General features: G+C 28.9%; 1 protein-coding gene across 1 annotated transcript; it reads right to left on the reverse strand.

The window, feature by feature from the left end:
- Window positions 1-37: 37 nt before the first annotated feature.
- Window positions 38-1,409, reverse strand: LOC130969178 (uncharacterized). The gene is made up of 2 exons (XM_057894800.1): window positions 735-1,409; window positions 38-405 (listed from the first exon to the last, which is right to left on the reverse strand). Exons 1-2 carry the CDS (start codon window positions 1,114-1,116, stop codon window positions 389-391), a joined length of 399 nt encoding a protein of 132 aa, XP_057750783.1. The 5' UTR covers window positions 1,117-1,409; the 3' UTR covers window positions 38-388.
- Between the last annotated feature and the right edge of the window lie 12,551 nt (window positions 1,410-13,960).

Consider the following 13,960-nt stretch of genomic DNA (forward strand, 5'->3'; position numbering starts at 1 on the left):
CAATTTCCCTCTTTCTGTGCCATATACGAAAATGGGGTTGAAAAAAAAAGGGGAAACTGAAAAGCCTATATATTTGAAATTTACAAATGTCATAAACTTATAACAGTGAGGAAAAAAAATGATAACAGAAGAAAGAAGCTAGCAAGAGCTCCAGAATTCTTAGTGTTGAATTTTGCTTTGCTATTTTGTAAAATCAAAAGAGAAGCAATATCCACAGATTTTGATAACTTAAACAAAAGGAGTTTATCCCACGATCCCTGCTTCTAATATAACTAATAAGAGGAGAAGCACAGTGATCTTCATTCATTCTTCTATTGGTTGCATTGCATGAGCAGCTCATGCACACAGAGCAGAGCATTCTAGTGCTCAACTCCATTGTTTTAACGCTTCACAAAAGTTTCCACTCTGCACAACAAAAACAGCTATGAAAATGTGCAACACAAATACTAGAGCAAAGGCTCCATAAAAACAAGTACATGTTTTCCAATTTGCATATTTTATTTTCTTAGTTCTGAAACAAAATCTAGAGTTTGATTTTGATTGATGTGGCTTAATGTGATTGGATGCCGTGTATCCAAATTAAATTCTAAAAACTAATACTGGAGATATAATCTAACTTTTGATTACATAAAACAAGGGTGTATATTCCTTTTGTGCTATGTTGCAATCTAAAATTGAATCCCTCCAAGTTCATTGGTAGAAATAATGAAAATACAAAGAAATAAGAGGAATACCAGGAACATCCTTGCGAGGCGTTAGAAAACAAAGAAGAGAACGGCCTAGAAGGGAAAGCGTGGAAACGATGCCGGCAACGTAGAACACCATAACCAAGCCAAGAACCCAAGGCATCAGCATGAACCCTATCAAGAACGTCACCGATCCGCACAGCATCAGCGCCACCGATATCCCCAGCAAAAGCGACGCGAATCCCGCCGGCGTTATCTCTGGGGCCCTCCTATACGCCGATGCAGAGGGCGGCACAGGCACCACCGATGCCGGACCACCGTCAGGGAGGGCCAGGTGGCCTGGCAGCGGGTTCCTCAGGAGGCTGAAAACTAGGGCCGACAGCTCGCACAGAACACGGGATTGTTGATCTTGATGCTCTCTCCTCGTCATGATCCCCCTTTTTCTTTCTTTCTTCCTTCGTGAAAATTATACAACCTGAGAAAAAGATCTAATTTTGAATTTAATTTGATGAGAACGTGGTAGGTTAAATGGGCGATTCAGGAACAGAAAGACGCTATACGGTTTTGCGGTGTTTTGTGTGTTAACGGAAAAAGGGATTGGGGTTGGGGTTGCGTCGAAGGAATTGGTTTGCGTGAAGTTTGAGAGAAGAAGAAAATAATAATGAATTGCGTAGGAAGAAGGAAAGAGAAAGAAAAAAAAAGGGGATGAGATTGGTTACGTGGTGAGGTGTTTCCAAAACGGATTTGGATAGGGTGGATAGAGGACTGTGGACTGTGGAGGTGCAACGAATTTTCTGGCAACTTGTTCTCTTGTGGGCCCCCGGCCCTTTCACGTGGGCCTCCCTTCCTTCGCTCTTATCTTTTCACATTTGACTAATGACTATCACTTTCTTCTTTTTATTTACCCTTTTCTTTTTTTGGATATATAATTTCAATTCCTTTTCTATTTTTATTTTTTCAATTCATGTAATAAAACCTGTCGATAACAATAACTACAAAAATGGGGAAATTTATTTGTATCAGTTTGGCTAAGATGATTTCATATACATTAGGTACAGTTTTAATGCTTTAGTTTTCTATTTCCACACGATGATGCTGTGTGTGGCTGATATTAATTACTCCGTCGGGAAGTTATTACAGTGTACCTTCCATGACAGCAAAGCTGCTGAACTACCAACTCTAATTAATGGTTCCTTTGGCCAATTTTCGCCATTTAAAAGGGTAAAAATTACAAACAAAGGATCGGTTTATTATGTTCTTTTAGTTTGACCCTTATTATTTTGTTTCCGGATGATATTTCATTCTTTTAGTTTCTATTTTCTGGAGCAAATTCAATAGATTAAAATCCGTATGCATATGCATGACATTTGGCAGCTAGAAATGGAAAAGATTATGTGTCAAATTTAGAAAACCAAAAGTGAAAAATAGTGAGTAGTGACCGCAGATAATGTTTGAAAAGCTATATGTTGATGTTTTTGGCTCTCCATATATGTTTGAAGCTGTTGTGTTCAGGGTTTAACAAAGACAAAAAGAAAAAAGAGTTGCTGAGTTGGTGTCTATTATTTTATTTATATGAATCTATGATGATATCATATTTTTTGGTTGTACATCAATAATGCAACTTTTAATTTCTTTCTCACTTTAGACCAACCGATCTCAGCCCACAATTTTGTTTATTATGTTCGATCACACCCTTCAATTAATTTCATATGTCATTTGTTTTTTATATGGTTCAAATGTCACTTGTTAATGACCAAAAAAAAAATGTCACTTGGTAATCACTGTTATTGCCAGCTGCTTGATAAAAAAACTGGGACCACAAAAGTGTTTAAGTTCTTTTTTTTTTATTTAATAAGTATATAGGAGTGTACATGACTATAATAATCACTTAAGAATACGGAGTTAATATTTTGAGAAAAGATAAAAAAAAAAAAGTTAGTTAGTATTAATTTAAAATAAATATTTAACATCTAAGATTTTTCTAATTTAAATATGAAATAAGTTAATGAAAATGAAACCCACACGCATGATGTGAAGGAGAAGGGTAAGGTGGACCAGTGAGCAACATGGCATGCGGTGCACCCAACTTTTGTGTTTCCCAGGCTTGAAGCATACTTCACCGGATTTTGCTTTTTTTCACAAACCTCAATATCTATCTATCTTATCATCTCTACTGACACCTTCATTAAATTGCTTCATTCCTATAGCTACTGCCGCCATAGCACGTCGCTTCTCCTGTTTATCATCCAAATATTCATTTCGTTATTTCTCTCGCTTTTTTAGTTGGACCATCATCAATTTCGTCACATTAAACATCTACCATTAAATAAGCACCAATACTATCTTATCAACACTAAAACTTATTTAATTCTTTCAACTAAAATCAAATCAGTCTAATTGTCAATATTTAATAAAAAAAATTAAAAACACAAAAAAAAAAATTAATAAAAAAATTATTATTCAAATATTTATTATAAATGATTTACATATTTAAATTTTAACTCTTACTCTTATTTATAGTTATTTACCTTTTAAAATTAAATCTAATCAATAATTTAGATTAAACATTTAAAATTTTTACTATAAATATTTATTCTATCACATTATTTTAAATATTTTTAGTTATTTTATACTATTTTTTATATTTTTATATACATTTATACTTTTTTAGAATATTCTATAATATTCTAGAATCTTTTAGAATCTACTAAAATATTATAAAATCTTTTAAGACATTCTAAAAAGTTCTGAAATCATCTAGAATATTTTTAAATACTCCAAAAAATTATATAAATACGATTAAATTTAACTTTCTAAAATTTACCGCGATAAAAGACTAGCATAAACAATTTTTTAATACTCTTCGTAAAAATACTAAAACGGTTTAATTTTGAAAAAAAAATCGTTAAACAAAAAATATTACACACACATAACTTAATCATAATTTTACTTGATAATTACAATAATAATTTATCAAACAATAAAATAATAAATATAAATTTAAATATAATTTTAAAACTAAACAAATCAATTAAAAATTTAAACTTAAATTTATTTTCTTAACTATTAATTTTACGTAAAAATAATTATATATAAATTTTTATCTTAAATTTATTATATATTTCTAAAAATTGCAATTCACCCTCAAACTTGTAACTCAAAAATAATTTACTCATTTTTTAAATTTTTTTATTAAAAATAGAGAAATTTAAACTCGTGACTTTTTAAATAAATATGAAAAAAATATGTTATTTGAGTTACTTCTTCTTTCTACAAATAATTAAAATAATTTTATAATTATTTATAAACAGATAGATAGAATAATAAATAATAACTAATTGACAAACTATTTATGGGATAAACTTTATGCTTTAGCTTTGATAAGGTGGTTAATAAGTACCGAATATCATTGCTCATTATATTGCTGATTAAACAGAAATGGCAACTAACTGGCAGTGACGATGAAGTGGCTACTTCAAATGCTGGTATTGTTTCTGTGGCTGGATCTTATTTTAAGGACATCTTTTTCTCCAGTTGTCATGAGAATTCTGAACCTCTGTTTACTGATTTTGAACCTAAGGTTACAGCTCACATGAACCGTAGGCTTCAAAGACCAGTGACTATGGAGGAAGTGAAACGTGCAACATTTAGCATTCATCCTCAAAGTGCTCCAGGAGATGATGGTATGACAGCAAAATTTTTTCAAAACTTCTGGAACATACTTAGTGGTGATGTGTTTCGAGCAGTTAAGAGCTTCTTTTCAGGGGGCAGAATTTTGAAGGGTTTTAATCACACTCAGATCTGTCTTATTCCCAAGATTTCTGATGCTAAAGATATGATTCAGGTAAGACCAATAAGCCTATCTTCAGTCTTTTACAAGATTATCTCCAAAGTATTTGTACATAGACTTCAGGGTATGATGAATAGACTAATTAGCCCTACGCAGAGTGCTTTTATTAAAGGCAGATTAATCTCTGATAATATCCTAATTGCTCACGAGTGTATGCATTACTTGAAAAACAAAAAAAGGGGACTCGAAAATGAAATGGCGCTAAAATTAGATATGAGTAAGGCATATGATAGGGTGGAATGGCACTTTCTTTGGTTTATATTGGAGAAGTTTGGTTTTGACTCCCGGTGGATCATGTGGATTCGAGAATTAGTGACAACTGTTTCTTATTCTGTTATTGTGGAAGGACAACCTTATGGTTTCTTCAAACCAAATAGAAGTATTCGACAAGGAGATCCTCTATCTCCCTATCTTTTTCTTTTCTGTGCAGAAGGTCTCTCCTTCTTGCTACACAAGGCAAAACAAAACAGACTAATTCAGGGTCTTCAGATACATAGACGATGTCCCAAGGTCAACCACCTCCTCTTTGCTGATGATTCCATCTTATTCTGTAAGGCTAATCCTGAAGCATGTTCAAATATCCTGCATTTATTGAATTCTTATAAAAGCATCAGTGGCTAGAGGGTAAATCTTAATAAATCTGCTGTATTCTTTAGCCACAACACTCCATCCACTACTCGTACACTACTGGCTAACTCTATGAATATTAATCATATTGGGGTTCAGGATAAATACCTTGGTTTGCCTTCTACAATCTCTAAATCGAAAAAGGCTTCTTTTAGTATGATCAAAGAAAAGGTTCGGAAAAGAATCCAAGGGTGCAAGCGCAATCTTCTATCGTCAGGTGGTAGACACGTATTGCTTAAGGCAGTGGGAGAAACTGTTCCTATTTATACATTGTCTTGCTTCAAGTTACCTGATGGTTTAATCTCAGAAATTCACTCTCTACTTTCTCAGTTCTGGTGGGGACAAAAAGGTTCTGAAAGGCGGATGGCTTGGATTAGCTGGGACACTATGACTCACCCACGAAAAGAAGGAGGCCTTGGATTTAAAGATCTCAGAATCCAAAATCTGGCGCTTTTAGGCAAACAGTTTTGGCGACTTGTAACACAGCCTACTTCCTTATTATCCAAAATCCTAAGAGGTAAATACTTTAGCAATGGTAATGCTATAACGGCAGAAATTAGAGTCTTACCTACTTGGGGATGGAGGAGTATACTGGAAGGCCGAAAGATTGTTGAAAAAGGTCTTAATTGGGCTGTGGGTACTGGAGAGAATATCCGAACCTTTGAGGATCCTTGGCTGCCTCCTCCGTATCCTTTAATAATTTCTGACATGCCAAATAGACAAGCTATTGCTGAGTTGGTTCCAAGAGTTAAAGATCTAATTACTGAAAATAGGAATTGGAATCAGAATCTTATTCAAGAATTATTTCCCCAAGACGTTGCAAACAGGATTTTGTCAGTTAAAATTCAGCAGAGTAGGGACAAATTGCAATGGGATTTGAACAAATCCAAACAATATGATACAGCTTCAGGTTACAGAATTGGCTATTTATTTTACCATCCGCCTCTGGAGCTTTGCACTAATTATATGCAACAGAAAAAGCCGTGGATTGATCTATAGAAGTTGAACTTGCCTCACAAAAATAACCTATTTATCTGGAAAGCTCTCCATGGCCGGCTCCCGATGCTTGCTCAGATTCATCACCGCATCCCATCTATATCACCAATATGCCCCTGCTGTCATGAAGCCACCGAAACAGTCACTCATTGTTTGATCGATTGCTCTAGAATTAAAGATGTATGGTCTCAGAGTTATCTTCGTGACTGTCTTCCCCCCAGAGTCCTAACGACTTTTGGACATGGTGGATTGCATCAACAGAGATGCTTAACCTGTTGAAGAATGATGACCGTAATCCTCAATTGCTTGCCATCATTTGCTGGAACTACTGGAAAGCTCGCAACCAGTTGATTTTTGAAGGTTCTACTTCAATGCCGTCTGCCATTCTAGCAAGCTCTGTCAAGTTGCTCCGTGAAATCCAAAGAACTCCCAGTTTAGGTCGTCATCTCCATGAGGCAAGCTCTTAGTTGCATTCAATTTGATTTATCATTCTTTCTTCTTTAAGATTTTTTTCGTTTTTCGACCTTGCACCGTTGGATGAATACCTTCAGTGTAGTGTTTTTGGGAAATCCCCACCTTTCATTATGCTGTCCTGCTTTTGGACATCTTTGTATTTCATTTTTCGATAATTAATGAAATATAACCTACTATCTTTGGAAAAAAAAAAACAGAAATCTAAAATGTCAATGTGTTATAGTTTTAATTACATAATTTTTTTATACTTATTTAAGAGGATATAGATTCGAATTTCCATATAAATTATAGTAGGTGTTTAGATTAATATTTGTTAAATTAAAATTTGAATGAAAATAATTGTTTAAAATTGATTTTGGATAAAAATGAATTTGTATCAACATAAATTATATTTGATAATTCTATATTAAAATTATTTAAAAAAATATTTAAAAAATATAATATTAAATTATAATATTATTTTATAAATATATTTAATTTTTATATTTTTTAGTATATTTTTTATATAATATTTTTTTAGTATTTTATTTTCATATGTTATAATTTTTTTATTGTTAAAATAAAAATTAATATTTATTTCTTAAATTAAAAATAACATATAAAAATTGATAAAATATATTTTATATTAAAAAAATATATGAATAAATCAATAATTTTTTTTGATATTCCTTTTAAATATTCTCAATAATTTTATTTTTATTACTATTTTGATTTCTAATTTTTTATTAGTTATGTATTTATTATTATTTTTTTATTTAATTTATCATTTTTAATAAGAATAATAATACATATTATAAAAAATTAGAATAATAAACTTGTATGCAAAAATTATAATGATAAATTTTACAATGTTAAATAAAAAAATATTTTATAATTTTTTAGTATTTATTCCTTTATTAAGTATTAGTTTGGACTACAAATTTTTATTATTTACGATTCTATTGTTATATATGATCAGTTTTTATTTATTTTTGTCTTTTTTAATAAGATCAATAATTTATATTGTAAAAAAATTATAATAAAAAATTTAATAAAAAAATAAAAGTCAAAATATGAAAAAAATATTAAAAATAATAAAAAAAGAAATATTTACGTTATAAACGAGTAAAATAAATCTAATAATTATTATAAAAAAAACTATTAGAAAAATAAAAACTAAAAAAAATAAATATAAAACACTACGTTAAGTTAAGTGAATGCAGAAATAACTTTTTATTTCTGAAAAATTATGTCTACATTCAAAGCAAAAAAAAAAAAATACTAAACACAAAAACACAACTTTCAGAAAACTTAAATAATGCACTTAACCAAACACCCTATACTTTCAATGCTTTCCCTTGAAGTTACGAATATAATTATAACAGGTTTATAATATTATTTTATGTTTTCATATCATATACCCAGCAAACATTTATACAATCATTTTCATTCTAAAAATGGCTCAACTTAGGCAAATCGCACCAGCAAATTAACTAAAACAAAATGATGTAAAATGCCGAGCGAGTGTAAGTTTACAAGTGAAAACAATTGTGGTTTATTCATGATGATAAATGAAACAAATTAAAATTATGTGTGTGCAAGAGTTAAATTTTAATTTAGTCTTTAATATTTTGAATATTTTATTTTAATTTAAAAAATAAATAAATAAATTTAATATTATTCTATCATTAAATTTGACTCAAATATCTAGAAAAGGCCTACTGACTTATGGACTAATTAAGAATTTACGATTATGAATGTTGGTTATAAAGGGACAACTGCATCCATAGCTTGACTTTTTATGTAATTTTCTGAGACAAATCCCATAGTTTATCCAAAAAGAATTTGACTAATAATTAATGAAAAATTTTTTAATTAGTATCTATTAGTGGGTCGATTTTATTCTTTTTATAAAAATTGAATATTATATTAATTTTTAAATATATTAATTATTTATATCAAATTTAATTGTGAAATAACATTAAATTTATTTAAAATATTTTAAGACTGAAATAAAACATTTAAAATATTAAGTCTTAATATTAGAAACTAAAATAATAACATTTAAAACTTTTTAAAACTAAAATAGAATATTTAAAAAATTAAAAATCGAAAATTAAATACTAAAATAATACTTTATAATATTTGTATCTCAAACACTCCTCTTCATCCAACAATTTCTATACTAAATTACATGTTTACCTGCTTGTTCAAAAGTTTAATTTTTTTTTTCCCTCTTATGACCTGTTCCTCAGTTCCTGTGTGAAGCAACACGAGACAATTTGGGGTGATATAAGCCAACATTTGCCGTGATATAAGACCATTTTGGGTCATATACTCATAATTCATAAATCATAATGTATACTGGTATTAGATGATTTAGAAAATTGCATCATAAATATTTATTATTCATCTGACATAATACGTTGCAGCAAAAATAATATTTCATATATTTTCTTAAAGACATTTATTAGTCTGTGCTTTATTTGCAATTGTAATCACTCATTTTAATATGTATTAAAATTACATTAAAAAATAATTATGAATATAAGAAGCATGAAATCAATGTGTTAAAAAAAATTTAAAATAATCTCATATTTCATATGACATTGAGTATTTAACAGATATCAAGTATTTAAAAGATAATCATAAATTACTCTAAAGTTTTGGAGAATAAATTTAAACGTATTCAATAGAGTAAAAAGTAAGCGTAATTTTTTTTGTTATTCATGATATTTTTTAGTTTGACAAGTCATTAATTAATTTATTGTAAATCTAAATTTTATTTAAAAGTCTGTACAAAGTAAAATTTAAATCTTCATATCAATTAATACAAAAGAAAAAAGTCATCTCTAAGTTATGTGCTATAGTTTTGGATATAAGGCCCAATGAAATGTTTCAAGAGGAAAATAAAGGCCCAATAAAAATGTTGGGGTTATCTTTTCATCAACTTAGGAAAGTAATTAGTTTGATGGGTTCACAAGCTAGTTAAACTTAAAACCTCACATGGCCGAAAAGAAAAACCAGCACCCCAAAAGAATATGCAATATATATAAAAAAATATTCTTATGAGTCTTCTCGTTTATATGATTTCCACTTGGGAACTTCTTCAATTCCGAAAATAGAAATGATGTATATTATCTTCACATTCAGTTTCTTTAAATAATTTAACAAATAATGATGAGATACGGCACGGTGTTATTCATAGCATATCTGTTTCATAAGCTTCTTTAAAGTTGTAGATAAGCAAAAGATTATATTTCTAGTTTCGCATTTTATTACTTGGTCACAAAAATCAGACATTTTGATGGATAGAAATAGAACTCTCATTCACATGTTCCATTTAGTCCTTTTTTTTATTTTTTATTTGAAAAAAACATTTGTTTGTGGGTTTTATTTTGCAGAAGAACGTAAGCTTCCCACGTGTATGAAAAAAAAAAACCTTTTTCACGTGGCATCATTACTATATCAAACATAAATAAAAAAATATTTATTTCTTAAAACAAATAATTTCATCTCTATTTTACGAAATACATTTTTTTAAGGTTGAAGCAAGTTCTCTCACTGTAATGGCGAACCTGTCTTTTTTATAAAGTTTGTCCACTGCATCAGCGAACTTCATAATTTTTATAAAGTTGGCCTACTTCGTCTATGTTAATGGCAAACTTTCTCCAATCTATAATATAAATTTGAGTTCTTTTCATTCACATTTACATTTACCGTTTCTCTTTTATACTAATTTTTTATTATATTCTCTGTAATATCTAAAATATTATTATTATCAATTCATTATGATGGTAAAATTACATTTGATTAAGATGGATCTATTGTATTTAGTTATGCACAACCAACTTTTATATACTTATCGAATGAAGTGACAGAGCTGACGACGTTAAAAAATTTTATAATACATATAATTGGTCAATAATACGTAAAGAGGGTGAAAAAAATCTATTACAAATATTCAATGGAAGTGGACGACAATTTCGTAAAACCTCATCATTTTTAAAGTTACTTTGTTCTTAGGAATTAGAAAATCAATTTAGAATTTAAAAAGAAAAACAAAGTGTAATCTTAAAAGAAAGTTGTAATAGAAATTTAATTGTTAAAACTTAAGAATCAACAATATGTAAACCTTGATTTCTTTTTATCTATAAGCTTCAATTGGTTGGTTAATTTTCTGTTTACCATTGTTCGGTTCTATCTGCTTGTACCCTATCATCCAAATGCACATCCATATTAATTAGTTTTGGTAACAATATTTCTGTCGAGAAAACAAATTTTGAAGACTAAAAAGTGAAGTTAATAATACACCCAAACTCGTCAAGAAAACACACCTTCTAACCCTTTTTTTTCATTATATTATTTTATTTATTATTTGATTTTTTATAGATATGTCTAAAATAAGCACAACAATTATGTATTTATTAAATGCACCACATTTATATAGACTATTAAATTTGATTAGATAAAGATCAAAAATTGTCCTCACTATTTTGGTATCTGTCTTGGGATAGAAACCAATGGCAGGTTTCTAGATGCGTGCTAAATAGTAAGATTTTCAATACTGCGTTGCTATAACAAGATAATCACTAGTGTGCGCAAGTTCCATACCTTGGAATTAAATTTCAATACCTCAGATTTCATGGATACTGCTGGCGCAATATGAATGGGCCAGAAATGATTTTTAATATAGAGATAAAAATAATATTTTAATTAAATATTAATATTTAAAGTGTATTATAATATCGTAAATATGTAGAAAATATGTCTAATACGTATTTTTGTATTGATTAAAATGTTGATATGTGTTTAATACACGTATTGATTATTCACTTGCAAAATTCATCCACCTATAATTATATTAAATAATTTCATTTTCAACAAAAATACTAATATATATATATATATATATAATTAGCCCCATGGGTCGTTTATTTTCTAATAATGGAAGAAAACAAACAACTTTGGCATATATAATGATGTCCTAACTATAATGAACTTGGATATTGACCTGGCGAAACTTTGAGTTGCCTTATGAAAAATGTGATCCAACCCTTGTTCAAAGCATAATGCCAGCAAATTATGTGCATTTCTGGCTATCAAACCCATTATTTAAATAGCTTTTTTTTTGCTCTTAATTTTTACTCATAAGGATGTATGCTCGAGCTTCATCATTTTTGCAAATGATATCTGGACTGTTCTCAAGTTTTCAGTTATATCTTGTATGTATCGCAAGTAGTTCATGCTAATTAATAAGCAAACAAATTGTCGGCACAAGGGAACAAGAGAAAATGGCGCATAACTCGAAATTACCTTTTGAAGTCAAGCTTTTACTCAATAGATTAACATGTTACACGTACAGGGCTTGCAAATAGATTTTCCGTACAACACCAAAAGGCAACTTCAGAAATCCGTATATCTTTAAAAAAAAAAAGAAAAAAAAACAACTAACTAAAAGTATTTTACGGTATTTAATAAAAAATAAAAAAATTTTAATATATTAGATACATATATAAAATTTTTTATATTTATAAAAAAATTCATTTAAGATATTAAAATCCATGAAAATTATCAAAGCCTTTATTTATTTTGAAGCGATTGGTTAGTCAGTATTTAAAAATAGAATTTAGTGTTTATTTGAATGTCATTAAATTGATAAAAAAAATTTAAAAATATTTTTTTTTATTTTTTAACATAGTAAATTTTTACTAGTAAAATTAAAACATTAAAAAATAAAAAATATATTTTTTAAGAAATTATAATTTATATTTTTTAAAAAGATTTTTTTTAAAATATTTGTTACATAATAAATAAGTAAAAAGTATTTTTATATTTTATTAGGAAAAAAATCATTTACTTTTAGGAGAGTTTTAGTGAATGAGTTGAAAAAGGTGAAGAAGGATAGAAATTTTTGGGATTATGCAGTCCAAAATTTTTTGTGGCCACCCCCCATAATGTTCTTAATGTCAATTGTGATGCTAGTGTTCTCCCGAATTCACTTGTAGCAGGCTTTAGGTACATTATTTGTGAACATTATGGTACCTGAGTATTAAGTAATTCGGAATATCTACCCTTTAATTCAACTTTGAAAAATAAATTATTCACAATTTGAAATGATCTTATAATTGCATGAAAAATTAATTGTGATTCTTTGATTTGTGAAATTAATTCTATAGAAGTGTATCTTTTTTTGAATAATATTATCAACTATATTACAGATGATAATATGAATAATATAGAGAAGATTATAGAGTTATTAAGTAATAACTGAAAGGTGTATTTCACTTAAATTAGAAGAGAAATTAATATTACTGATTGTTTGATAAGAGCTAAGAGTGTTTATTTTTAATCAATATAGATTCACAAGTAATGACCTCAAACAAATTTTGTTAAAAAATTTTGCTGTGTAGTTTTTTAAAATTGTATTTTTGCTTATTTTAGTTTTTGTTACAAACACAAAAAAATATTATTATATCTAAATATAATTTAAAAATAAAATATATTTTTACATAAAATTATTTTTATTTTTTTATAATTTTTTTTAGAAAAATATAACTAAAAAAATATTATTTTTTAAAACTTCATCAAAATAAACACTTAATTAAAGAATTAACATATTAGTTCTGACTCATCTCAAAAACTTAACAGAATAAAACAATATTAATAATATATCTCTATCAACAACTACTTCACCGTTTTAACCTAAAGAAGCTACTACTAACTATTAGTCTTTTGAGGTAAACGAAGAAAGCAAGGTACCTACTACTACTCTATAGATATACCTGTCACCGCTGCACTTGTCGGCGAGCTTGCCGTTGCCGGAGAACACTAACACCGCCACGTTTCCGTCACGAGCTTTCTTCATCAGTCCTTTCTTCTCTTGGAGAATCTCACCACCCTCCTCTTCCCCATTCCGATCGATCTCCTAAACCCTAACTACCTAGTAACTGCCTAGCTCGCTCCCCTTCTCCAAAAAGAAATCAGCAACCATCCTTAACTTGACACGTGTCTATTTGCACGTGCTTCCTCCATTTATCCGGATTTCTAATTTTCGATTGCACGTGTCACCATGATTCAAAGCCGGGGTCTTAATCCGTTAAGGAAGGTTTATGCACTTATCACTCATAATTAATGATGACTAATTGACTAAACTACTCCATCTTAAAAATATCTTAGCAAAACTCAACGTGTAACAATTTAAATGCAAGCACAAGAGTTAGAGAAGCAAACAAATAATTATTCTATTATGAGAAATTAAAGTTAACACAGCAAAGAAGTGCAGTTTTTATGAGAGTACACAGAGAACAGCACTGCTTATATGTAGTGTCCATACTAGCCAGTAGAA

This window comes from Arachis stenosperma, chromosome 3 (genome assembly GCF_014773155.1).
Source record: "Arachis stenosperma cultivar V10309 chromosome 3, arast.V10309.gnm1.PFL2, whole genome shotgun sequence".
Classification (NCBI taxonomy): Eukaryota; Viridiplantae; Streptophyta; class Magnoliopsida; order Fabales; family Fabaceae; genus Arachis; species Arachis stenosperma.

Coding starts and splice junctions, on each gene's coding strand:
- LOC130969178 (XM_057894800.1), bottom strand. CDS start 1,116: ATGACGAGGAGAGAGCATCAAGATCAACAATCCCGTGTTCTGTGCGAG.